The sequence below is a fragment of the Salmo trutta genome, chromosome 24 (assembly GCF_901001165.1).
Source record: "Salmo trutta chromosome 24, fSalTru1.1, whole genome shotgun sequence".
NCBI lineage: Eukaryota > Metazoa > Chordata > Actinopteri > Salmoniformes > Salmonidae > Salmo > Salmo trutta.
Window position 1 is genome coordinate 32,960,140 of NC_042980.1, and position 26,972 is coordinate 32,987,111.

The following is a 26,972-nucleotide window of genomic DNA, read 5'->3' on the forward strand; positions in this document are numbered from 1 at the left end:
TGTTCCTATGTTACTGCGCTCATAATTCTACATACTGTAGGAAAGACTACATTTCATCACTTAATGAATTGCTAATAAAGTAATTAATATATTCTACATGTGGGTGATGATGATAACTGCCTACACAGCGATGCCCCCTAGCGTATACCTATCATCGCCCCAATCTCCCCCAGAATCCCTTCACTGTCTGTCCACAACTGTACTACTCCCATGGAGGAGCAGCAGCACCGTCTGTGGATCAGTTCGTTTTGCAGCCTAGGTGTATAGCAGGCTGTATTTCACGCCCAAACGCAGGTGAAGCAATGTCGCCACCGTGAAAAGGTGAGTTACGTGCGCATTGTAAATATATTGTAGCCAATTCATCTGTGATACATATCGTAATTCAGCCCGATTCGGTGGCTCAACAACTGGAGCTCGAAGCAGGAGACCAGGATCAGAGTGAAGTTCAGTGCCGCCGCGAATCGATTGACGGTCCGTCGGCGTCGCATTACATTGACTTAGTTGATCATTCTCACGGCTATGATATGTTTTGATGTTTATCATATTTGTTGCAATACAACTGCATAACGTTTTAAATGAGACTATTCAGCTGGCATCTCGTTCATGGTCCACTAGAAAACAGATAGGCTACAGTCATAACCGCAGGAAGTATGGGTGCTGAGCGTCCTCTGAAAAATCTGAATAAAAAACAAAACAATAATAGGAATATCATTTATGTTGCAATGTTGTTTTTCTTCACAAAAGTAGTGCACTGGGCCTTTACTAGTCCTGTATTAGCACAGGGTTCACAGAGTGACCGGTGCACGTTTGGGTTTTTGCCATCGCACAACACAGTTGATTCAAATAACCAACTCATCGTCAAGCTTTGATCATTTGAATCAGCTGTTTAGTTAGTGCCTTGGGGAGGGGACGAACCCCTGTATTAGCAGACAGATATAGCCCTCTGTAGCGCAGCAGGCTACATCATCTTTGCTCCAGCTAAAGGTAGGCCTAACTACTTACAAAAAGCAATGTGAAATGTGTTGTGATGAAGTTCTACAAAAGTAAGTGAATGGCAGTATTAGACTGAAAGATATTAGGTAATTTCGTCAAACGTGTGAGGCTCTCCATGCTTATTAGTTGCTGATTCAACATATTTGCTGTGATTTAACTCAATCCAGTTTTAACAGTTTCCCATCCTAATTGTTTTAAATTCCCAGAGATAAACCAGACATATTCTGTTGGCCAAATATTCCCAGATTTTCATAAAAAGGCTGCATGTGGTCTCTAATTTCTGCTTCACCAAATTTTGCGTAGGCAAAAATAGTTGGGTTGGTGCACAGCGGACAGCAGTGGTCCGGAGCACACCGAGCTTCACTCAGCCATTTCTCACAATGGTGCTCGTTTAGTAGTTAAATCAAAGCTGAATCAATGTTTTGGAAGATCATATCATTATTAATTAGTATTCTACATAACCAAATATAATAGCATAGCATAACGTTACTGTTACACCAAAAACACCACCTTTATTTATTATGAGATTTTAGGAGACTTAGCTGAATAGTCAAAAAGAATACCCCAAACATCTTCCCACGGCTATGGCTACAGTGCGTTAGCCACCCGGTGTAATAGCCGTTTTATAGCTTTCTTAGGTCTTTAACCGGGGTCACTATATCTCAAAGATCGGCTCCTTAGTTTGAACTCGTAGATGGATCGATCAGATGCGATGTTCACTGGGCTAGGTTCACTGTTAAGCACCATTCTAGTACGTTACCTCAGTGCACACCTGGAATTGCCTGCTACAGAGCCTTTGAATGCAGGATATGGGAGTTTGTAGGCGCCTGTCAGCTGCCAAGCACTCTCCTATGGATATATCAGTGGAACCACTACAGTGGTTCTCAACAAGGGGAACTAGGACCCCTGGGGGTACTTGGTCTATCCACTCGTGAGACCATAGACCTACTAGTAAAATGCACATGAGGGGGTACTTCAGGGGTACTCCGGGCAGAGCAAAATTCAGTTGGTGGTACAGTAACTGAAAAATGTTGGGAATAACAGGTTTTCAACACCTATGTGCTGTTTTAGGAGGCAGGTGGCATACAGTTGAAGTCGGGAGTTTACATACACTTAGGTGGAGACATTAAAACTCGTTTTTCAACCACTTCACAAATTTCTTGTTAACAAACTGTAGTTTTGGCAAGTCGGTTAGGACATTTACTTTGTGCATGACACAAGTAATTTTTCCAACAATTGTTTACAGACCGATTATTTCACTTATAACTCACTGTATCACAATTCCAGTGGGTCAGAAGTTTACGTACACTAAGTTGACTGTGTCTTTAAACAGCTTGGAAAATTCCAGAAAATGATGTCATGGCTTTAGAAGCTTCTGATGGGCTAATTGACATCATTTGAGTCAATCGTAGGTGTACCTGTGGATGTATTACAAGGCCTACCTTCAAACTCAGTGCCTCTTTGCTTGACATCATGGGAAAATCAAAAGAAATCAGCCAAGACATCAGGAAAAAAATTGTAGACCTCCACAAGTCTGGTTCATCCTTGGGATCAATTTCCAAACACCTGAAGGTACCACGTTCATCTGTACAAACAATATAATACAAGTTTAAACACCATGGGACCACGCAGCCGTCATACCACTCAGGAAGGAGATGCGTTCTGTCTCCTAGAGATGAACGTACTTTGGTGCGAAAAGTGCAAATTAATCCCAGAACAACAGCAAAGGACCTTGTGAAGATGCTGGTGGAAACAGGTACAAAAGTATCTATATCCACAGTAAACGAGTCCTATATCGACATAGCCTGAAAGGCCGCTCATTAACGAACAAGCCACTGCTCCAAAACCGCCATAAATAAGCCAGACTACGGTTTGCAACTGCACATGGGGACAAAGATCATACTTTTTGGAGAAATGTCCTCTGGTCTGATGAAACAAAAATGTAACTGTTTGGCCATAACGACCATCGTTATGTTTGGAGGAAAAAGGGGGATGCTTGCAAGCTGAAGAACACCACCCCAACCGTGAAGCACGGGGGTGGCAGCATCATGTTGTGGGGGTGCTTTGCTGCAGGAGGGACTGGTGCACTTCACAAAATAGATGGCATCATGAGGCAGGAAAAATATGTGGATATATTGAAGCAACATCTCAAGACATCAGTCAGGAAGTTTAAAGCTTGGTTGCAAATGGGTCTTCCAAATGGACAATGACCCCAAGCATACTTCCAAAGTTGTGGCAAAATGGCTTAAGGACAACAGGGTCAAGGTATTGGAGTGGCCATCACAAAGCCCTGACCTCAATCCCATAGAAAATTAGTGGGCAGAACTGAAAAAGTGTGTGCGAGCAAGGAGGCCTACAAACCTGACTCGGTTACAGCAGCTCTGTCAGGAGGAATGGGCCAAAATGCACCCAATTTATTGTGGGAAGCTTGTGGAAGGCTACTCGAAATGTTTCACCCAAGTTAAACAATTTAAAGGCAATGCTACCAAATACTAATTGAGTGTATGTAAACTTCTGACCCACTGGGAATGTGATGAGAGAATGATTTTATTTCAGCTTTTATTTCTTTCTACTATTATTCTGACATTTCACATTCTTAAAATGAAGTGGCGATCCTACCTGACCTAAGACAGGGAATTTTTACTAGGATTAAATGTCAGGAATTGTGAAACTGAGTTTAAATGTATTCAGCTAAGGTGCATGTAAACTTCCGACTTCAACTGTATGTCTGTGCAACAGTAATACCCATTATAGTAGGCACATACCAAGCCTGTTACCCTGTTAGTGCTCAAGCCTTCTTCCTTCTCTCTCCTGCCGGCATATCCTGAATCATGATCACTGTACTTGGGCTACTATTTCATTCACATGAATGGGTTTGGAACCAGGGAGGTTGGATTGCATACCAGTGAACTGTCAGCTCGCTTCTCTTTTTCTTTTTTTTACTCAAGTGTGTGTTTGACCATTGAACTCTCTCTTTTCTTGTGTGCGGTAGAACCCTGTGTGTCTGTCTTTGTTTTAATGTTTTTTTTCTCCCACTAGCTGATCTTGGATGATGATATCTTATGTGAATGTTTGTTTGTACTTGAACACACATACTCCCCCCCCTTAACAATAACCCTTTTGTGCACTAACACTCATACTTGACTCTTTTCCCCCCTTACTAGCTCTGACTTTGTTACTTTATTGAGGAAACTTACTATGGCTGAGATATGTGGTAGTCCCACCTTCAGAAAGTATTCATACCCATAGACTTATTCAACATTTTGTTGTTACAGCCTGAACTCAAAATTGATTAAATTTAGCTCAATTTGGAATGTCATAGCAAATGGTGTAAATACTTAAGGTACCAGTCAAAAGTTTTCTACATTGCAGAATAATAGTGAAGACATCAAAACTATGAAATAACACATGGAATCATGTAGTAACCAAAAAAGGGTTAAACAGGTCAAAATATATTTTTGATTCTTCAAAGTAGCCACCCTTTGCCTTGATGACAGCTTTGCACACTCTTGGCATTCTCTCAAACAGCTTCACCTGGAATGCTTTTCCAACAGTCTTGAAGGAGTTCACACATATGCTGAGCTCTTGGCTGCTTTTCTGTCACTCTGTGGTCCAACTCATCCCAAACCATCTCAATTGGGTTGAGGCCAGGTCATCTGATGCAGCACTCCATCACTCTCCTTGGTCAAATAGCCCTTACACAGCCTGGAGTTGTGTAACAAATGATAGTCCCACTAAACGCAAACCAGATGGTGATGGTGTATCGCTACAGAATGCTGTAGTAGCCATGCTGGTTTGGTGTGCCTTGAATTCTAAATAAATCGCCAACAATGTCACCAGCGAAGCACCATCACACCACCACCTCCGTGCTTCACAGTGGGAACCACACATGCGGAGATCATCCGTTCACCTACTCTGCATCTCACAAAGACACGGCGGTTGGAACCAAAAATCTCAGAATTGGACTCATCAGACCAAAGGACAGATTTCTGTTACTTGAACTCTGAAGCATTTATTTGGGCTGCAATCTGAGTTGCAGTTAAGTCTAATGAACTTATCCTCTGCAGCAGAGGTAACTCTGGGTCTTCCTTTCCTGTGGAGGTCCTCATGAGAGCCAGTTTCATCATATCGCTTGATGGTTTTTGCAACTGCGCTTGAAGAAACTGAAAGTTCTTGACATTTTCCAGATTGACTGACCTTCATGTCTTAAAGTAATGATGGACTGTCATTTCTCTTTGCTTGTTTGAGCTGTTCTTGCCATAATATGGACTTTGTCTTTTATCAAAAAGGGCTATCCTCTGTATACCACCCCTACCTTGTCACAAAACAACTGATTGTTTCAAACGCATTAAGAATGAAAGAAATTCCACAAATTAACTTTTAACAAGGCACACCTGTTAATTGAAATGCATTCCAGGTGACTCTCATGAAGCTGGTTGAGAGAATACCAAGAGTGTGCAAGGCTGTCAAGGCAACGGGTGGCTACTTTGAAGAATCTAAAATATATTTTGATTTGTTTAACACATTCTTGCTTACATGATTCCATATGTGTTATTTCATAGTTTTGATGTCTTCACTATTATTCTGCAATGTAGAAAATGGCAAAAAGAAAGAAATCTTGAAATTAGTAGGTGTGTCCCAACTTTTGTCTGGTACTGTATGTTATTGAGATTTCTGTATTTTATTTTAAATAAATTTGCAAAAAAGATCTAAACATGTTTTCACTTTCGTTATGGGGTATTGTGTGTAGATGGGTGAGAAAATACATCTATTTAATCCGTTTTGAATTCAGGCTGATACACAGAAAAATGTGGAATAAGTCAAGGGATATGAGAACTTTCTAAATGCACTGCTATCTTAAAGGGATAATCCACCCCAAACCACAAATTCTTCTGATTAACAGTTAAATAGCACTATGTGAAAAATGTTGAACAAATGTTTCCTTTTGTCGTTATAACAAGGTTGGTACAAACATGTGAAAATCGTTTATGGAAAACTCTTGCAGCTCAAGTCTAATTATTATTTCATTTTTTTAAACCATGCAATGCCCTCCCTCTCTGGGCTGGCTGGCTTGCTGGCTAGCTAGGTAGAAAACAAAGCTATACACAATAATACCAAAGTCAATATCAGTATGTGAAGTAGCTAGCTGTAAAATTGCCTTAACAAACTGCATCAATTTGGGAGTCTTTCTCACCGAGTTCAACTTGCAGTCCGTCTCTGCCCAGAGCAAGAGCAGGGAAACGTTGCTTTCCCACAGAGATAATTTTGAGGAGATGGGGAAACTCCATTAGAATCGTATTAACGCCCATTGTGTACGTTGCCCATAAGTCATGCATTCTGGGACAAGTAGAGAGCTCTCCAATGAATGAATGGGAGTCAATTGTACAACGTTGCAAATATTTTCCAAGATGGGAGATAATGTTGTATAGCTTTGGAATCGTGACATTACGTACGTTCAAGGAAAATAAGCAAGCTTCTCAAGTCTTCCTTTGAGAAGGGATTGTGTGACGCTTAGCATCCACGTGATGCAGCATGACAACGTGAACAGTCAGTTGGGTCCGGTGTTTCTCCATTCATTGTCCAATGGGATTCCTTTCTCCTTCTCTCTGTGGTAAAAGGGGTAAATTGGTCATCAAAAAGAAAAATCTACCTTTCTGATGCTTCGAGCCTTGAGTTGTATTTTTAAATACATATCTACAGTATTTCACTTTTGAATGTGTATAGTATTGCTTACTTGGTGTTGTCCAATGAATTCTGTAACCACTCCCTCTTCAAATCAGGATTGATTGGAAAAAGCTGTTCAAAAGAGGACATTGTATTATCATATCTTTGTATTATCATATCTGTATGACGAAGGCCATACAGCTGAAACGCTGAGTTTTAAACTTTATTTCCATTGAACATGACATACAAATAAAGGCATTTTAATGAATTATATGAGGAGTGCCTTGGTCCTTTATTTTTGATAAAATATATACTTTGTCATGACAATATAAGCAGATGGATGTGTTCTAGAATGGGCATACTTGTCTATCTATTGGCTTATCTGAAGTGCAGGTAATTGTTTTAAAAGTGTTATGAAATGTGATGGTGTGTTATCCTCTATCTCCAGTGACGATAATTATGTAGCTATGATGCAATTTTCAGATTTTCACAGATGACCACTTAGAAGTTGAATTGTTTTATTTTACCCACTGACAGAACATAGACTTTCACCAAATTGACAGGAGTTTTATGATTTCTATTTCTGGGCCTGGATTATCGCTATCAAATTTTATTAGTCACATGCGCCGAGTACAACAAGAGCAGGGAAACGTACAGTAAAATGCTTACTTATGAGCCCCTAACCAATAATGCAGTTTAAAAAAAATACGGATAAGAAATAAAAGTAACAAGTAATTAAAGGGCAGCAGTAAAATAACAATAGTGAGACTATATACCGGGGGGGGGGGGTCAATGCAAATAGTCTGGGTAGCCATTTGATTAGATGTTCAGAAGTCTTATGGCTAGAAGCTGTTTAGAAGCCTCTTGGACCTAGACATGGTGCACTGGTACCGCTTGCCGTGCAGTAGCAGTTGGAACAGTCTATGACTAGGGTGGCTGGAGTCTATGACAATTTTTAGGGCCTTCCTCTGACACCGCATGGTATAGAGGTCCTAGAAGGCAGGAAGCTTGGCCCCAGTGATGTACTGGGCCGTTCAGTTGCCATACCAGGCCGACCTTGCGGTCGGAGGCCGAGCAGTTGCCCTACCAGGCAGTGATGCAACCTGTCAGGATGCTCTCGATGGGGCAGATATAGAACCTTTTTGAGGATCTGAGGACCCATGACAAATCTTTTCAGTCTCCTGAGGGGAATAGGTTTTGTCGTGCCCTCTTTACAACTGTCTTGTGTGCTTGGCCCATGATAGTTTGTTGGTGATGTCGACACTAAGGAACTTGAAGCTCTCAACCTGATCCACTGCAGCCCCGTCGATGATAGTGGGGGCGTGCTCGGTCCTCTTTTTTCCTGTAGTCCACAATCATCTCCTTTGTTTTTTTTAACCTTTTATTTAACTAGGTAAGTCAGTTAAGAACAAATTCTTATTTTCAATGATGGCCTAGGAACAGTGGGTTAACTGCCTCATTCAGGGGCAGAACGACAGATTTTTACCATGTCAACTCGGGGATTCGATCTTGCAACCTTTCGGTTACTAGTCCAATGCTCTAACCCCTAGGCTACCTGCCGCCCTGTCCTGATCACGTTGAGGGAGAGGTTGTTGTCCTGGCACCACACTGCCAGGTCTCTGACCTCCCCTATAGGCTGTCTCGTCGTTGTCGGTGATCAGGCCTACCACTATTGTGTCATCAGAAAACTTAATGATGGTGTTGGAGTCGTGCCTGGCCATGCAGTCATGGGTGAACAGGGGGTACAGGAGGGGACTGAGCACGCACCCCTGAGGGGCCCCTGTGTTGAGGATCAGCGTGGCAGATGTGTTGTTACCTACCCTTACCACCTGGGGGCGGCCCGTCAGAAAGTCCAGAATCCAGTTGCAGAGGGAGGGGTTTAGTCCCAGGGCCCTTAGCTTATTGATTATTGACATTTGCCAGTTGGTCAGCACATGCTCACAGCACACGTCCTGGTTATCCTTGTGAATGTTGACCTCTTTAAAGGTCTTACTCACATCAGCTGCGTTGGGCATGATCACACAGTCTTCCAGAACAGCTTGTGCTGTCATGCATGTTTCAGTGTTATTTACCTCAAAGCAAGCTTTGAAGTAGTTTAGCTCGTCTGGTACGCTTGTGTCACTGGGCTACTCTCGGCTGTGCTTCCCTTTTGTAGTCTGTAATGGTTTGCAAGCCCTGCCACATCCAACGAGGGTCAGAGCCGGTGTAGTATGATTCGATCTTAGTCCTGTATTGACGCTTTGCCTGTTTGATGGTTCGTCAGAGGGCATAGCGGGATTTCTTATAAGCATCCGGGATAGAGTCCCGCTCCTTGAAAGCGGCAGCTCTAGCCTTTAGCTCAGTGCGGTTAAGTTGAATGCTCTGGATAAGATGACTAAAGTGTAATGATTTATGAGTCATCATGCATTATGGGATCTTAACCAGATCATTGAATGGCTCAATACTTATTGTAGGAACACAAACACACACCATACACATGTCACATGTTACCATTTACAGTCTCAGCTGTACAGCCTCTATCTAAGCGGTATATGTGTAAACGCTTGTGTTCTGCCCTGAGTGGATTTATTTGACTCCTACTGTTAATTAACCCACACTGTCAGACATGTCTGGCTTTACCAGGCAGTGTTCACAACACAAGCTGCAGGGTCACCTCATAAATAATGTGAACTCTTACGGGTTCCCCATACCGCCCAAAGGCCCCCCTGTGTGTGTGTGCATACATGCGATGTGTGTGGGTGTGCTTCAGTATTGTGTTAATCAACAGCTGTTCTAAGGTTATCTCTTGTCAATGGACAGATTGCTCTCTTTATAAAGCACTGCTGAGGTTCTGTCACCATTTTATTTCATTTCCAACAGACTTAAACAGACTTACGTGGCACATTTTATCTACAGTATTTGTGTGTGTGCATTCAGTTTGTGTTCCTGTATCTGGCTCATCTTTGTCTGTCTGTGTTATTTGTTGTTAATAACTGTGTCTTTATGTTTACGTCGTCTTTCATCACATACGCTGTTTGTCGCCCATGTGAATACAGTACATATCTTTGTGTTTGGTGGTGAGTAGGCATATGTGTGTTAACCTCTTACATCTAGATGTTCTGCTAGCAGAACACCGCTCCAATATCCAATGATAGGGCGTGGTGCGAATTACAAAAAACTTCAATTTTTCAAACATATCACTATTTTACACCATTCTAACTTGTTATGGATAGGGGGCAGTATTTTCACGGCCGGATAAAAAACGTACCCGATTTAATCTGGTTATTACTCCTGCCCAGAAACGAGAATATGCATATTATTTGTAGCTTTGGATAAAAAACACTCCAAAGTTTCTAAAACTGTTTGAATGGTGTCTGTGAGTATAACAGAACTCAAATGGCAGGCCAAAACCTGAGAAGATTCTGTACAGGAAGTACCCTCTCTGACCATTTCTTGGCCTTCTTTGTCATCTCTATCCAAAACAAAGGATCTCTGCTGTAACGTGACATTTTCTAAGGCTCCCATAGGTTCTCAGAAGGCGCCAGAACGTTGAATGATGACTCTCAAATGTTAGTTTGGTTCCAAATAATCCATAGTTATATCCAAATAGCGGCGTTTTGTTCGTGCGTTCAAGACACTATCTGAAGGGTAATGAAGGGTGACGCGCCGGCGCGTATTGTGACAAAAAAATTCAAAATATTCCATTACAGCAGAGATCCTCTGTTTTCAATAAAGAGGCTAAAGAAGGCCAAGAAATGGTCAGAGAGGGCACTTCCTGTACAGAATCTTCTCAGGTTTTGGCCTGCCATATGAGTTATGTTATACTCACAGACACCATTCAAACAGTTTTAGAAACTTTAGGGTGTTTTCTATCCAAATCAAACAATTATATGCATATTCTAGTTTCTGGGCAGGAGTAATAAACAGGTTAAATCGGTTACGTTTTTTATCCGGCCGTGAAAATACTGCCCCCTATCCATAACAGGTTAAACTGCTAAACAAACATACCATAACACATGCTAAATCCCTGGCATAGCATGGCATTTTGCCACCATTAGGGCATTCTGAGGGAGAGGAGGGGGGGCTAATAGGGTGGGTGAGGGAGGGCACAGTGTGGATGCCATGGTAACCAGGGATCCCTGCAGGCTAGGTTAATCTGTGCCACACAGGATGCTGGCAGGCTGCATACAACTGAATGTGTTGGCCTTGCTGATCACACAACGCCCTTCCCCTCTGCCCTGTTTATGGTCCAAATGACTCTACAGCTGGGTCAAAGGAGTACAAAGAGACATACAGTATACACACACGTTTTAGGCGACACAGGCACACACACGCATGTTTTAGGCGACACAGGCACACACACACACACACAGCACATCATTCTTTGGCTGTGTAACTGATGGCATGAGATGAGAGTGATCTGTAGGGAAAAGTTTATACTGAGTGGCCTAACTGACCTTTCATACTGACTGTCTCTCTCATGACTGTAATTCTTCCATAGACTTCTCTTTAAGACAAAGTAATGTTATTAGTATGGAAGTATGCATCTCTGAGGATGCTATAATAAGCATGCCTATACTCCTGGCTTGACTGGCTCCCTGACCTGAATCTCAGTTCACATCCTAGATAAACAGCCTAATGAGTGTTTATGTAACATTAGTTTCACTTTCTGATCTCATGACTCTCTCCCCATTCCACTAAACCACAACGGCATACAGAAATGTCATTATAGAGAATATATTTATCCATATATGGTGTATTTCACGCATATATGTACTTCCAGTGTATGCCCTATATACATTTTAAGACGCGTTACTGAATTCTAAGGATGCGTATAAAGGCAGACAGCTGTCACAGTCATTGCTATTTCAGTAGGCTGTATTGATGTTCAGTGTTTCACACGTTGGTTTGTAACTGATAGTTTGTCTTGCTTGTAGGCCATGGTTTTCCACATGACCCGGTTGGCTCTTTATGTTGACTCTCGGATGACTGGCTGACTTTTCTAAGGGAGATTGCTGCCCCACATACCACTGTGTGCCCACACACACGTGGAGACATCAGCCCTCCAGGGGTTAAAGCCTTGCATTTGGTGTGTGTGTGTGTGTGTGTGTGACAGAGAGAGAAAGGAAATTATGTGAGAGTGATGAATATGAGAAGGGAGTGCTCAGGTACTCTAAGCCTATGATTCACTCACAGTTCCAACATGCCTTCCTCTGCTCTCTCACTCTCTCTCACATTATTATTATTATTATTATTATTGCAATCCACAGGGAGCCTTATGCTTGTGTTGTTACCAAGGCAACAGTAGACCCTTTAATTCTGGTTGCTCTTTCTTCCTCTCCCCGGGTTAGAATTTGATACTGAAGTAATGTTAGCCCTAGAAGGTGTTTGTCGTGTATTTTCCAGAGAATTCCTGGTTTGCTTGTGTTTTTATTTAGAAACCCTCACGTTTCTTGGGTTACAGACACAATGCAGATGCTTTCAGCTGCAGTCATTGTATCATATATCTGGAGTCCTTACATTCCTCAGCTAGCCTCATGCTAAAAACATACAGGTAACACTAAATCCTTCAATTTATTGAGCTGGACAGTGGGCTTGGCATTGCAACCCATACAGTAGTCTGTTCTACTCAATGAACCAAGAGCAGATATTCACACATATACCATAACACTGGATTTGCATGCACATTTGCTTAGTGTGGTACTTGGGTGTTTGTGTCCCATTGGTCAGGCAGATAATTTATAAGTGTAGTTATATTTGCATAATCCTGAGATGAGGGAGTGGTGATTGGCAGGGGGCCATTGGGGCAACTGGATCCAGTAACTAAATGAAGTCAGGCATGATGGGGTGTAACGAGCCCTGTCTGGAGCATGGATCACACCAGAGTCAGGCATGACGGGGTGGAGCGAGCCCTGTCTGGAGCATGGATCACACCAGAGTCGGGCATGACGGGGTGGAACGAGCCCTGTCTGGAGCATGGATCACACCAGAGTCGGGCATGACGGGGTGGAACGAGCCCTGTCTGGAGCATGGATCACACCAGAGTCGGGCATGACGGGGTGGAGCGAGCCCTGTCTGGAGCATGGATCACACCAGAGTCAGGCATGACGGGGTGGAGCGAGCCCTGTCTGGAGCATGGATCACACCAGAGTCGGGCATGACGGGGTGGAACGAGCCCTGTCTGGAGCATGGATCACACCAGAGTCGGGCATGACGGGGTGGAACGAGCCCTGTCTGGAGCATGGATCACACCAGAGTCAGGCATGACGGGGTGGAGCGAGCCCTGTCTGGAGCATGGATCACACCAGAGTCAGGCATGACGGGGTGGAGCGAGCCCTGTCTGGAGCATGGATCACACCAGAGTCGGGCATGACGGGGTGGAGCGAGCCCTGTCTGGAGCATGGATCACACCAGAGTCGGGCATGACGGGGTGGAACGAGCCCTGTCTGGAGCATGGATCACACAGAGTCAGGCATGACGGGGTGTAGCGAGCCCTGTCTGGAGCATGGATCACACCAGAGTCAGGCATGACGGGGTGGAACGAGCCTTGTCTTGAGCATGGATCACACCAGAGTTAGGCATGACGGGGTGGAACGAGCCCTGTCTGGAGCATGGATCACACCAGAGTCGGGCATGACGGGGTGGAACGAGCCCTGTCTGGAGCATGGATCACACCAGAGTCAGGCATGACGGGGTGGAACGAGCCCTGTCTGGAGCATGGATCACACCAGAGTCAGGCATGACGGGGTGGAACGAGCCCTGTCTGGAGCATGGATCACACCAGAGTCAGGCATGACGGGGTGGAACGAGCCCTGTCTGGAGCATGGATCACACCAGAGTCAGGCATGACGGGGTGGAACGAGCCCTGTCTGGAGCATGGACCACACCAGAGTCAGGCATGACGGGGTGGAACGAGCCCTGTCTGGAGCATGGATCACACCAGAGTCAGGCATGACGGGGTGGAACGAGCCCTGTCTGGAGCATGGACCACACCAGAGTCAGGCATGACGGGGTGGAACGAGCCCTGTCTGGAGCATGGACCACACCAGAGTCAGGCATGACGGGGTGGAACGAGCCCTGTCTGGAGCATGGATCACACCAGAGTCAGGCATGACGGGGTGGAACGAGCCCTGTCTGGAGCATGGACCACACCAGAGTCGGGCATGACGGGGTGGAACGAGCCCTGTCTGGAGCATGGATCACACCAGAGTCGGGCATGACGGGGTGTAGCGAGCCCTGTCTGGAGCATGGATCACACCAGAGTCGGGCATGACGGGGTGGAACGAGCCCTGTCTGGAGCATGGATCACACCACAGTCGGGCATGACGGGGTGGAACGAGCCCTGTCTGGAGCATGGATCACACCAGAGTCAGGCATAACGGGGTGGAACGAGCCCTGTCTGGAGCATGGACCACACCAGAGTCAGGCATGACGGGGTGGAGCGAACCCTGTCTGGAGCATGCATCACACCAGAGTCAGGCATGACGGGGTGGAACGAGCCCTGTCTGGAGCATGGATCACACCAGAGTCAGGCATGACGGGGTGGAACGAGCCCTGTCTGGAGCATGGACCACACCAGAGTCAGGCATGACGGGGTGGAACGAGCCCTGTCTGGAGCATGGATCACACCAGAGTCAGGCATGACGGGGTGGAACGAGCCCTGTCTGGAGCATGGACCACACCAGAGTCAGGCATGATGGGGTGGAACGAGTCCTGTCTGGAGCATGGATCACACCAGAGTCAGGCGTGACGGGGTGGATCGAGCCCTGTCTGGAGCATGGATCACACCAGAGTCAGGCATGACGGGGTGGAACGAGCCCTGTCTGGAGCATGGATCACACCAGAGTTAGGCATGACGGGCTGGAACGAGCCCTGTCTGGAGCATGGATCACACCAGAGTCAGGCATGACGGGGTGGAACGAGCCCTGTCTGGAGCATGGACCACACCAGAGTCAGGCATGACGGGGTGGAACGAGCCCTGCCTGGAGCATGGACCACACCAGAGTCAGGCATGACGGGTGGAACGAGCCCTGTCTGGAGCATGGACCACACCAGAGTCAGGCATTACGGGGTGTAGCGAGCCCTGTCTGGAGCATGGATCACACCAGAGTCAGGCATGACGGGGTGGAACGAGCCCTGTCTGGAGCATGGATCACACCAGAGTTAGGCATTACGGGCTGGAAGGAGCCCTGTCTGGAGCATGGATCACACCAGAGTCAGGCATGACGGGGTGGAACGAGCCCTGTCTGGAGCATGGATCACACCAGAGTCGGGCATGACGGGGTGGAACGAGCCCTGTCTGGAGCATGGATCACACTAGAGCTGGGGGTTGGAGGGTTACAGTATGTGGCTGGCTGGCTGCTGCCTCCAGTTTTGGGGGGTGAGAATAAGGGGCAATGTATTTTTGTCGGGGTTGATACGTTTTTCGTAAGGGAAAATCAAGTCTGAAATTACAAACTTCAGAAGCCTTTTTAAACCTCGTGAAAGTTATCCTGCAACAGGGTGATCAAATGAAGATCCAATATGTGTGAGACTGTGTGCTTCATCACAGGGGATCAAGCTGTCTGGTCTATGATGTGAGGATCTGATGTACCTTCCTTGATGATGGGATTGGGCTTCAGATCATCTCTGTCACCCTTTACCGTAATCCTCAGATCACCTACTCTAGCTTTTAGAATAATGAAATGGAGAATAATTCACTTAATGTTCTGTCTCCCTGGCAGTCTATCACTGTAACACAGTCGCCTCTAAGTCCCAACCGGTATGGGCTGGCACATAACTCTTTAGTTTGCCTTGCTTTTAGCTTTACCTGCGGTGTACTCTGTGAATAGGCCTCTGGTAGCAAGCGCAGAACTGAGCTGTATATTTAGTTGATAACAGACCTGTCTGTCTCTCTTTCTGTCTCTCTGTTTCTCACAGGTCAATATGTCTACTAAAGGACATCTACAGGTTTGTCAACGTAGATCCCTGATGTTTTCAGTCTGCTGCCAGTCTGTTTAGTTAGATAACCCATCTCTTCCTGGATCAGACCACCATCACCCTGCTGCACAACACCCTGAGACCCCCCTCAGACACCTGGCCAATCGCTGGCTCTGAACGGAGTTGCCATGGACACTGAGTCTATCCAGTCTGGCTACTCCAGCCACTCCAAAAGATCCAACAGACATGGGTAAGACATGATTTCACCACTCACACTCTATTACACACACACACACACACACACACACACACACACACACACACACACACACACACACACACACACACACACACACACACACACACACACACACACACACACACACCCCATCAGGGAGAGGCTTATGTCTCAATCTGCTGCAGAGCAACTGACTAGCTACATGTCGGTTGTTGGAAAACAAATAACAGGGATTTTTCTGCCATTATAATCCTTGGGCAGGTCACCTAAGCGGTTATTTTAGGGTCGCCTAAGTCCAAACAGTGTAAAAAAATACATATATGTGTAGTACACTGAACAAACATAGAAACGCAACATGTAAAGTGTAGGTCCCATGTTTCATGAGCTGAAATATGCCAAAATAATCTATCCACCTGTCAGGTGTGGCATATCAAGAAGCTGATTAAACAGCATGATCATTACACAGGTGCACCTTGTGTTGGGGACAATAAAAGGCCACTTTAAAATGTGCAGTTTTGTCACACAATGCCACAGATGTCTCAAGTTTAGTTTAGAGGGAGGATGCAGTTGGCATGCTGACTGCAGGAATGTCCACCAGAGCTGTTGCTAGAGAATTCAATGTTCATTTCTATCGTCATTTTAGAGAATTTGGCAGTACGTCCAACCGGCCTCACAAACGCAGACCACGTTCTTCACGTGGGGGGGAGGGGGGGTGTTGAGGAGTATTTCGGTCTCTAATAAAGCCCTTATGTGGGGTAAAACCCCAGTGGGTGGGCATGCCTGCCAAGTGGGTGGTCCTAAGCCCACACATGGCTGCACCCCTGCCCAGTCATATGAAATCCATAGATTAGGGCCTAATTAATTAATTTAAATTGATTCATTTCCTTATATGAACTGTAACTTAGTAAAATCTTTGAAATTGTTGCACGTTGTGCAAAGCTGTCAAGGCAAAGGGTGGCTACTTTGAAGAATAAAAAAATATATATATTTTGATTTGTTTAACACTTTTTGGTTACTATATGACTCCATATGTGTTATTTCATAGTTTTAATGTCTTCACTATTATTCTACAATGTATAAAATAGTAAAAATAAAGAAAAACCCTTGAATGAGTAGGTGTGTCCAAACTTTTGACTGGTACTGTACATGCATGTATCCATACATATTCATTTTCAGGATGGAAAAAATGCTTTAAGTGTAAACTTAAACGACTAAATCCAAATGATAAAGTATGTAGAAAAGATAATGGAACTATATAATCTTTGAGAAGTAGCTAACAATCACGAAAATAAAAGCTAGACAGTCAGGGAGAATAAAAAATTCACAAAACTATGAATTTAGCATGATTTATTTTATTATGTTTGAGCAAAAAAGCACAGCATTATCTATGGCAAATTGCAAGAAGCTAGCTTCAAACAAATGTTTTCTCTCAGCTCCATGCCATAATATTGTATGTAGAATCTCAGGAAATTTGCTTTAAAGCTGCAAACTTCTCTCTCAACTGCATGGGAAAATGTGTAGAATTGCAGGAAATTGACTTCTAAAATGTAGCCGTGCCGATGGCCAATCGTGCTCATTGCCACTCCCACCAACTAAGCCCCTTTTTGATCCCAAAGGAAACCCTGAAAGAAAGGCGGGAGAGAGAGGAGACGGGTTCAGCTAGTGGATTATTGTCGTCACAGCCTTCAACCTATTTCTCTGATTCACTCTGACTTGTTCTGTAAATGAGAGAGAGAGTGTGAGAGACTAAGAGGAATTCAGCTTTCTTCTCTTTCATCCCAACCCTCATCCGCTTGTCAGTTTCCGTATTCTTAGTGTGTGTGTTCCTTGTAGGGAGCAGAGTCGGCGTGAGCATCGTAAGCTTAGCAGTAAGGACAGTAGCCGGTCGGAGAGGTCTGTCATCAACACCCCCGACGGGCCCACTCAGGCCTCCCCCACCCACAACGAGCCCCTGCTGAAAGAGCCCACCTCCGTGACTGGAGACGAGGCTCCGAGCCTCCAGGTAAGCTCCAACACACCATGGTTGAGAAATTCAGAAAGCCCTGCACAGCTACAGTATACTGTACAAAACAGAACCTGCTTACAGTAACCCTGTACACAAGCAATCATCAGCCAACCAATCTCATTCTCTCAGAGTCAAACAGAACCTTTACAGGGACCCAGCTGGCAGTGTGTCACATGATGCAGGACTGAGGCTTTTGGAAGTAGTGGAAGGCGATGGGAATGTCGTTGCTCTTTTGTCCCTTTGTCCCCTGTGACACATACACATGCTGTACACATTTCAGAAAACCTGTAGCCATACCAGTGAGGTTCCAGTGAATGGCATAGCTCTTTTTTCTAGTATTCCCATGTGACACACGCACACAGATGTCAGAATGACCTTCAATCATACCAGTGAGGCTCCTTTGTGTGTTGGGTTAGTAGATTACTGTATGTGTCTAAGCAAAGCCTGTTAGTCAGTCCGTGTTAGTGTGTGGTGTTGTGCTTTGTTATAGTGTGTAACGGGACTAACCAGGGCTCTGAATAATCTATATTCACCCTCTGCCAGAAGAGAGGGCTGACAAGCAGGTATCAAACACCACCCACCTCTCCCTTTCTCTCTGTCTCTTTCTCTCTCTCTCTCTCTCAAATTCAAATTGTTCAGGGTGAATTTATATTTGTGTTTCTGACAAATGTTTTTTTTTTTTTTTTTAAATCATGATTTTCGTTTTATTTTTTACTGCCAGGGCCCAATTATGGAAATATTGCTCTAGAATATTAAGGTTCTGTTGAAGACCTTCTTTGGTTGGTGATAGAAGTATCAAGTCATCAGCATATAGCAGGTATTTCACCTCTGTGTCAAATAGTGTGAGTCTTTGTGCTGCAGAATGGTCCAACATGTCTGCTAATTCATTTATATAAATGATGAAAAGGTTTGGACTCAAACTGCAGCCTTGTCTCTGACCTCGACGTTGTGAAAATAATGATCTTCTTTGGTTTTAGATTTTTATTGCACACTTGTTTTCTGTGTACATACATTTTATTAAGTCATACACCTTACCACCAAGCCCACTTTGGAGAATTTGGTAGAATAGCCACTTGGCGCCAAATAGAGTCGAATGCTTTTTTAAAGTCAATAAAGCAAGCAAAGATTTTGCCCTCTTTTTTGGGGGGGGTGGATGTGTGTGTGTGTGTGTGTGTGTGTGTGTGTGTGTGTGTGTGTGTGTGTGTGTGTGTGTGTGTGTGTGTGTGTGTGTGTGTGTGTGGTCAGTACTGCGATGGTTGGGGAGCAAGAAGTAAATGTCAAATTGGCTGTCTCTGTCTGCCTGTCGGTCTCGCTGTCTCTCTGTCTGCCTGTCGGTCTCGCTCTGTCTGTCTGTCTCTGCCTGTCGGTCTCTCTGTGTCTGTCTGCCTGTTGGTCTCTCTGTCTGTCGGTCTCTCTCTCTGTCTGTCTGCCTGTCGGTCTCTGTCTGTCTGCCTGTCGGTCTGTCTGCCTGTCGGTCTCTCTCTCTCTGTCTGCCTGTCGGTCTCTCTCTCTCTGTCTGCCTGTCGGTCTCTCTCTCTCTGTCTGCCTGTCGGTCTCTCTCTCTCTGTCTGCCTGTCGGTCTCTCTCTCTATCTGCCTGTCGGTCTCTCTCTCTGTCTGCCTGTTGGTGTCTCTCTCTCTCTGTCTGCCTGTCGGTCTCTCTCTCTCTCTGTCTGCCTGTCGGTCTCTCTCTCTCTCTGTCTGCCTGTCGGTCTCTCTCTCTCTCTGTCTGCCTGTCGGTCTCTCTCTCTCTCTGTCTGCCTGTCGGTCTCTCTCTCTCTGTCTGCCTGTCGGTCTCTCTCTCTCTCTGTCTGCCTGTCGGTCTCTCTCTCTCTCTGTCTGCCTGTCGGTCTCTCTCTCTCTCTGTCTGCCTGTCGGTCTCTCTCTCTCTCTGTCTGCCTGTCGGTCTCTCTCCCTCTCTCTCTCTCTCTCTCTCTGTCTGCCTGTCGGTCTCTCTCTCTCTCTCTCTCTCTCTCTCTCTCTCTCTCTCTCTCTCTCTGTCTGCCTGTCGGTCTCTCTATCTGTCTGCCTGTCGGTCTCTCTCTCTCTGTCTGCCTGTCGGTCTCTCTCTCTCTCTGTCTGCCTGTCGGGCTCTCTCTCTCCCTGTCTGCCTGTCGGGCTCTCTCTCTCGCTCTCTCAATTCAATTCAATTCAATTCGCTTTATTGGCATGACGTAACAGTGTACATATTGCCAAAGCTTACTTTGGATATTTACAATATAAAAATAAATAAAAATGAGAATAAAAAATTGTCAACGGGACAACAGTAACAACAATAACCAACGGTCAATATAACCATACATTCAACAATAACAATAATCATACAGTTGAGGACATGTGCAGGTTTATTGGTCTGTCAGACACTGTCCCTCAACTTATGGCAGGCAGCAATGTAGTGCGCTGCCAACCCACAGCTCTCTGCGTCCTCCCCCAACAGGACGGGTAGCCTATCCTCATCAGAGAGGTCTTTGAAACCTTGAATAAGGGTTTCAAATTTGGGGAGATGACACTCTCTAATTGTTTTATATTTTTGACATTTTGTCAGGAAATGCAGCTCCGTCTCAGGTTCTGCTGTTGTGCAGTGGTTGCACAGCCTTTCCTCTACAGGGAGCCAGGTTTTCCTGTGTCTACCCTTCTCAATGGCAAGGCTGTGCTCACTGAGCCTGTACTTTGTCAAGGTTTTTCTAAGGTTTTGATCAGTAACCATGGTCAAATATTTAGCCATAGTGTACTGTCGATTTAGGGCCAGATAGCACTGCATTTTGCTTTGTGTTTGTGCTTGTGTTTCCCAATAAGCAATGTAGTTTTGTTTTGACTGTGTTGTAATTTGGTTTATTCTGATTGATTGGATGTTCTGGTCCTGAGGCTTCAGTGTGTTAGTAGAACAGGTTTGTGAACTCAGCCCCAGGACCAGCTGGATGAGGGGACTCTTTTCTTTGCTCAGCTCTTGGCATTGCAGGGCTTGGTAATGATATGAGAGGGGGTCACTGTATTTTAGATGTTTCCAAAACTTAATTGCTCTTTTTTGAGTTTTTATTATTAGTGGATATTGGCCTAATTCTGCCCTGCATGCATTGTTTGTAGTTTTCCTCTGGACACGTAGGAGAATCTTACAGAACTCTGCATGTAGGGTTTCAATGGGGTGTTTGTCCCATTTGATGAAATCTTGTTTTGCAAGTGGACCCCACACCTCGCTGCCATAAAGTGCAATTGGTTCAATGACATATTCAATTAGTTTTAGCCAAATTTTAATAGGTATTTCAATTTGAATTTGCTTTTTAATGGCGTAGAATGCCCTGCGTGCTTTCTCTCTCAGTTCATTCACTGCCTCATTAAGGTGTCCAGTTGAGCTTATTTTTAAACCTAAGTAATTGTAGTGTGTACAGTACTCTATATATTTTGTACCAATTGAGAACTTTGGTCTAATTCCCTGAGATCTGGATCTTCTCTGGAAAATCATTATTTTAGTCTTTTTGGGGTTTACTGCCAGGGCCCAGGTCTGGCAGTACTGCTCTAGCAGGTCCAGGCTCTGCTGTAGGCCAGGTGCTGTGGGTGACAGCAGGCATAGGTCATCTGCGAAGAGTAGGCATTTAACTTCTGAATTGTGGAGACTAACACCAGGGGCTGAGGATTTTTCTAGAATAGTGGCCAATTCGTTAATGTAAATATTGAAGAGTGCAGGGCTCAGATTGCAACCCTGACGAAGGCCCCGCCCCTGGTTAAAGAATTCTGTTCTTTTCTTACCAATTTTAATGCTGCACGTATTGCCAGTATACATTGATTTAATTATGTCATATGTTTTACCCCCTACACCACTTTCAATAACTTTGTAGAACAGTCCTCTATGCCAAATAGAATCAAATGCTTTTTGGAAGTCGATAAAGCAAGTGTATATTTTGGTATTATTTTGGTGGACATGTTTATCTATCAGGGTGTGTAAGGTGTAAATATGATCAGTTGTGCGATGTTTTGGTATAAATCCAATTTGGCTTTTACTCAAGACATTGTGCTTATTAAGGAAGTTTAGAACTCTTACATTGATGATACTACAGAAAACCTTCCCCAGGTTACTGTTCACACAAATGCCTCTGTAATTGTTAGGGTCAAATTTGTCTCCATTCTTAAAGATTGGGGTTATGAGTCCTTGATTCCAGATGTCAGGGAAATAACCTACACTCAGGATCAAATTAAACAGTTTTAATATAGCCAATTGAAATTTTGCACTAGTGAGTTTGAGCATCTCATTTAGGATGCCATCAGGTCCGCAGGCTTTTTTAAATTTGAGAGCCTGAAGTTTCTTATAGAGCTCCTGGTCAGTAATTGGGGAGTCCAATGGATTTTGATTGTCCTTTATAGCTTTTTCTAATCCATTCAATTTCTCATGGATTTGGCGTTGTTCTGCGTTTGTGTCAATTTGAACGGTGTTGTAGAGTGTTTTAAAATGGGTTGTCCATATGTCACCATTTTGTATTGCTAATTCCTCTTGTTTAGATTTTTTTAGTTTTTTCCAATTTTGCCAAAAGTTGTTTGTGTTTATGGACTCCTCAATTAGTGTCAGCTGCTTGCTGTTGTACTGTGCTTTTTTGGTTCTGAGTGTACGTTTATAGAGTTTTAAAGTCTCACAGTAATGAAGGCGTAATTCACCATTATTTGTGTCTCTGTGCTTTTGGTTGGATAGTGTTCTAAGTTTTTTCCTTATAATTTTACAATCTGCATCAAACCAGTTGTCATCTGTGATTTTTTTTAGTTTTGTTTTTTATCAATTTCAATTGTGCTTCTTTTGCCGTTTGCCTGAATATATAGTTGATGTTTCGTACTGCTAGATTGATGCCTTCTTTACTGTGAGTGAATGTGGTATCCAGAAAGTTATCTAAGAGTGTTTGGATATTTTGGTTCCAGGTTGCTTTCTGGTATTCTTCTGTGCTGTTTTGGGCCCATCTGTATGAATTTCTGATGTTGTACAGCTTACTGGGCTGTGAATGTGTGGTTGTTTCCAGGTCTGTTCTTTTGAGAAACAACGTAATTTGGCTGTGATCAGACAGAGGTGTTAGTGGCTTGACAGTGAATGAGCTGAGAGAGAAAGGGTCCATGTCTGTGATCATATAGTCTACTGTACTGTGGCCAAGAGGTGAGCAGTAGGTGAATCTCCCCAAAGAGTCCCCCCGTAACCTACCATTGACAAAGTACAGACCCAGGCTTCTACAGAGCTGCAAAAGATCCCTTCCGTTTTTGTTCCGTCTCTCTCTGTCTGTCTCTCGCTCTCTCTGTCTGTCTGTCTGCCTGTCGGTCTCTCTCTCTCTCTCTCTCTCTCTCTGTCTGGCCTTCGGGTCTCTCTCTCTCCTCTCACTCTCTCTCTCCTCTGTCTGCTGTCGTCTCTTCTCTCTCTCTCTCTCTGTCTGCTGTCGGGTCTCTCTCTCTCTCTCTGTCTGCCTTCAGTCTCTCTCCCTCTCTCTCTGTCGGCCTGTCAGTCTCCTCTCCTCCATCTCTCTCTCTCTCTCCCCTGTCCTGGCTGCCTGTCGTTCTCTCTCTCTTCTCTCTCTCTCTGTCTGCCTTGTCAGTCTCTCTCTCTCTCTCTCTCTCTGCCCCTCTCTCTCTCTGGTCCCCTCTGTCTGCCTGTCGGGCTCTCCTCTCTCTCGTCTCCGCTCCTCTGTCTGTCTGTCGTCTCTCTCTCTCTCTCTCTCTCTCTCTCTCTCGGTCAGTCTCTCTCTCTCTCTCGGTCAGTCTCTCGCTCTCGGTCAGTCTCTCTCTCTCTCGGTCAGTCTCTCGCTCTCGGTCAGTCTCTCTCTCTCTCGCTCTCGGTCAGTCTCTCGCTCTCTCTCGGTCAGTCTCTCGCTCTCTCTCGCTCTCGGTCAGTCTCTCTCTCGCTCTCGGTCAGTCTCTCGCTCTCGGTCAGTCTCTCGCTCTCTCTCGCTCTCGGTCAGTCTCTCTCTCGCTCTCGGTCAGTCTCTCTCTCTCTCTCGGTCAGTCTCTCTCTCGCTCTCGGTCAGTCTCGCTCTCGGTCAGTCTCTCGCTCTCGGTCAGTCTCTCGCTCTCGGTCAGTCTCTCTCTCGCTCTCGGTCAGTCTCTCGCTCTCTCTCGCTCTCGGTCAGTCTCTCGCTCTCGGTCAGTCTCTCGCTCTCTCTCGCTCTCGGTCAGTCTCTCTCTCGCTCTCGGTCAGTCTCTCTCTCGCTCTCGCTCTCGGTCAGTCTCTCGCTCTCTCTCGCTCTCGGTCAGTCTCTCGCTCTCGGTCAGTCTCTCTCTCGCTCTCGGTCAGTCTCTCGCTCTCTCTCGCTCTCGGTCAGTCTCTCGCTCTCTCTCGCTCTCTCGCTCTCTCTCGCTCTCGGTCAGTCTCTCGCTCGCTCTCTCTCGCTCTCGGTCAGTCTCTCGCTCTCGGTCAGTCTTTCGCTCTCGGTCAGTCTCTCGCTCTCTCTCGCTCTCACTCGCTCTCTCTCGCTCTCGGTCAGTCTCTCGCTCTCGGTCAGTCTCTCGCTCTCGGTCAGTCTCTCGCTCTCGGTCAGTCTCTCTCTCTCTCGGTCAGTCTCGGTCAGTCTCTCGCTCTCTCTCGCTCTCGGTCAGTCTCTCTCTCGCTCTCGGTCAGTCTCTCTCTCGCTCTCGGTCAGTCTCTCTCTCGCTCTCGGTCAGTCTCTCGCTCTCGGTCAGTCTCTCGCTCTCGGTCAGTCTCTCTCTCGCTCTCGGTCAGTCTCTCGCTCTCGGTCAGTCTCTCTCTCGCTCTCGGTCAGTCTCTCGCTCTCTCTCGCTCTCGGTCAGTCTCTCGCTCTCGGTCAGTCTCTCGCTCTCGGTCAGTCTCTCGCTCTCTCTCGCTCTCGGTCAGTCTCTCGCTCTCGGTCAGTCTCTCGCTCTCTCGCTCTCGGTCAGTCTCTCTCTCGCTCTCGGTCAGTCTCTCTCTCGCTCTCGGTCAGTCTCTCGCTCTCTCGCTCTCTGTCAGTCTCTCTCTCGCTCTCGGTCAGTCTCTCTCTCTCGCTCTCGGTCAGTCTCTCTCTCGCTCTCGGTCAGTCTCTCGCTCTCTCTCGCTCTCGGTCAGTCTCTCGCTCTCTCTCGCTCTCTCTCGCTCTCTCTCGCTCTCGGTCAGTCTCTCGCTCTCGGTCAGTCTCTCTCTCGCTCTCGGTCAGTCTCTCTCTCTCTCTCGCTCTCGGTCAGTCTTTCGCTCTCTGTCAGTCTCTCGCTCTCTCTCGCTCTCGGTCAGTCTCTCTCTCGCTCTCGGTCAGTCTCTCTCTCTCTCGCTCTCGGTCAGTCTCTCTCTCGCTCTCGGTCAGTCTCTCGCTCTCGGTCAGTCTCTCGCTCTCGGTCAGTCTCCGCTCTCGGGTCAGGTCTCTCTCTCAGCTCTCGGTCAGTCACTCTCGCTCTCTCGTCGCTCTCGATCAGTCTCTCGCTCTCCTCTCGGTCAGTCTCTCGCTCTCTCTCGCTCCGGTCAGTCTCTCGCCTTCTTGGTCAGTCTCTCGCTCTCTCTCGCTCTCGGTCATGTCTCTCTCTCTCGCTCTCGGTCAGTCTTCTCTTCTCCGGTCAGTCTCTCTCTCGCTCTCGGTCCGTCTCTCGCTCTCGGTCAGTCTCTCGCTCTCTGTCAGTCTCGCTCTCGGTCAGTCTCTCTCTCGCTCTCGGTCAGTCTCTCTCTCGCTCCTCGGTCCCGTCTCTCGCTCTCTTCTCGCTCTCCGTCCCGTCTCTCGCTTCTCGGTCAGTGCTCTCTTCGTCTCGGTCAGTCTCTCTCTCGCTCTCGGTCAGTCTCTCTCTCGGTCAGTCTCTCTCTCGCTCTCGGTCAGTCTCTCTCTCGCTCTCGGTCAGTCTCTCTCTCTCGGTCAGTCAGTCTCTCTCTCGCTCTCGGTCAGTCTCTCGCTCTCTCGGTCAGTCTCTCGCTCTCGGTCAGTCTCTCTCTCGCTCTCGGTCAGTCTCTCGCTCTCGGTCAGTCTCTCGCTCTCTCTCGCTCTCTCTCGCTCTCGGGCAGTCTCTCGCTCTCGGTCAGTCTTTCGCTCTCGGTCAGTCTCTCGCTCTCTCTCGCTCTCTCTCGCTCTCGGTCAGTCTCTCGCTCTCGGTCAGTCTCTCGCTCTCGTTCAGTCTCTCGCTCTCGGTCAGTCTCTCGCTCTCGGTCAGTCTCTCGCTCTCGGTCAGTCTCTCGCTCTCGGTCAGTCTCTCGCTCTCTCTCGCTCTCGGTCAGTCTCTCGCTCTCGCTCGCTCTCGGTCAGTCTCTGTCTGTCTCTGCTGTATTCCTTCTCTGTGGAGTCTATTCATGAATGCCAAGGGAAGCCAGGCTTCCCCAAAAAATTGACTACAGAATTATTTTAAAAAAATCTTTCGTCCCTGTGTTTCATAATTTTCTTTCAATTCGCAAGAGGCTGAATTTATCTCACTGGAGAAAGCATCCAAGTGAGTGAAACAGCGCCCTTCTCTACCCTCTGTATGTGTAGGCCATCTATCTGATGCTGTCTGGTCCAAAGAGTATGACATTGTTGCCACCCATAGCATTGAATACAAGGGAAGCCAGTGAGCATGTGGCCTCCCTTGATAAAGAAAAGTATAAAATAATAGATAATCAGCGTTGAGCAAAACTGTGAATTGTCCTGGGAAGCCAGTTTGGATTTGGCGTCACTCCTATCAAATCACATTGAGAGCATACGTCATTGACAGACAATTAGAATTTTTGTGTTGTCCTCCAGTGGCTAGCTAGCGAAAATTGTCCCTTTCCTAAATTAGCAATGGATGGAGTAGGGGATTTGGACTTGGACTTACAATGCTTCGTACTGGCCATGGATTGTAACGGCGATTCTGACCCAACCATAAATTCCTACATTGTGCCCCTGGCCTGAGAGGATGGAAATTCAGTATGTAGCTAGATGTAGTAGGCTAAATGTTAACTAGCTGGCTCATCGTTGCCCATGAAAGGAAGTTAGGCTAGCTAGCAAGCATTTTAGCCAGGTAGCCTAGGACAACAATAACTAAAAGGATGTACAGATCAGAGTGATAGACCGTTTCATCAACATGAAAGAGGGAGATGGCATTGGCGTTTCTCTACAAGTAGGATTAGTCAAGATGTTTTTTTTCCTACTTACACACATCGGTATCATAGACAGCCACTTCATATTTAGCTTACATTGATTGGACTAAATAGTTTTTGGTATCTTTTAGCTGTCACTGTATTAGACTAAGCAGAGGTGATCTGATGATGAAATGGTGCTGGAACAGTGGA

General features: G+C 46.0%; 1 protein-coding gene across 1 annotated transcript in view; it reads left to right on the forward strand.

Moving 5' to 3' along the window:
- Positions 1-206: 206 nt before the first annotated feature.
- The window catches only part of LOC115161135 (vang-like protein 1), a 59,554-nt gene continuing 32,788 nt past the window's right edge, over positions 207-26,972 (forward strand). The window contains exons 1-3 of the mRNA XM_029711890.1: positions 207-321; positions 15,556-15,805; positions 17,627-17,795. Of these exons, the coding sequence (XP_029567750.1) occupies positions 15,744-15,805; positions 17,627-17,795 (231 nt within the window). The 5' untranslated portion in view covers positions 207-321; positions 15,556-15,743. The remainder of the gene's footprint in view (positions 322-15,555; positions 15,806-17,626; positions 17,796-26,972) is intronic.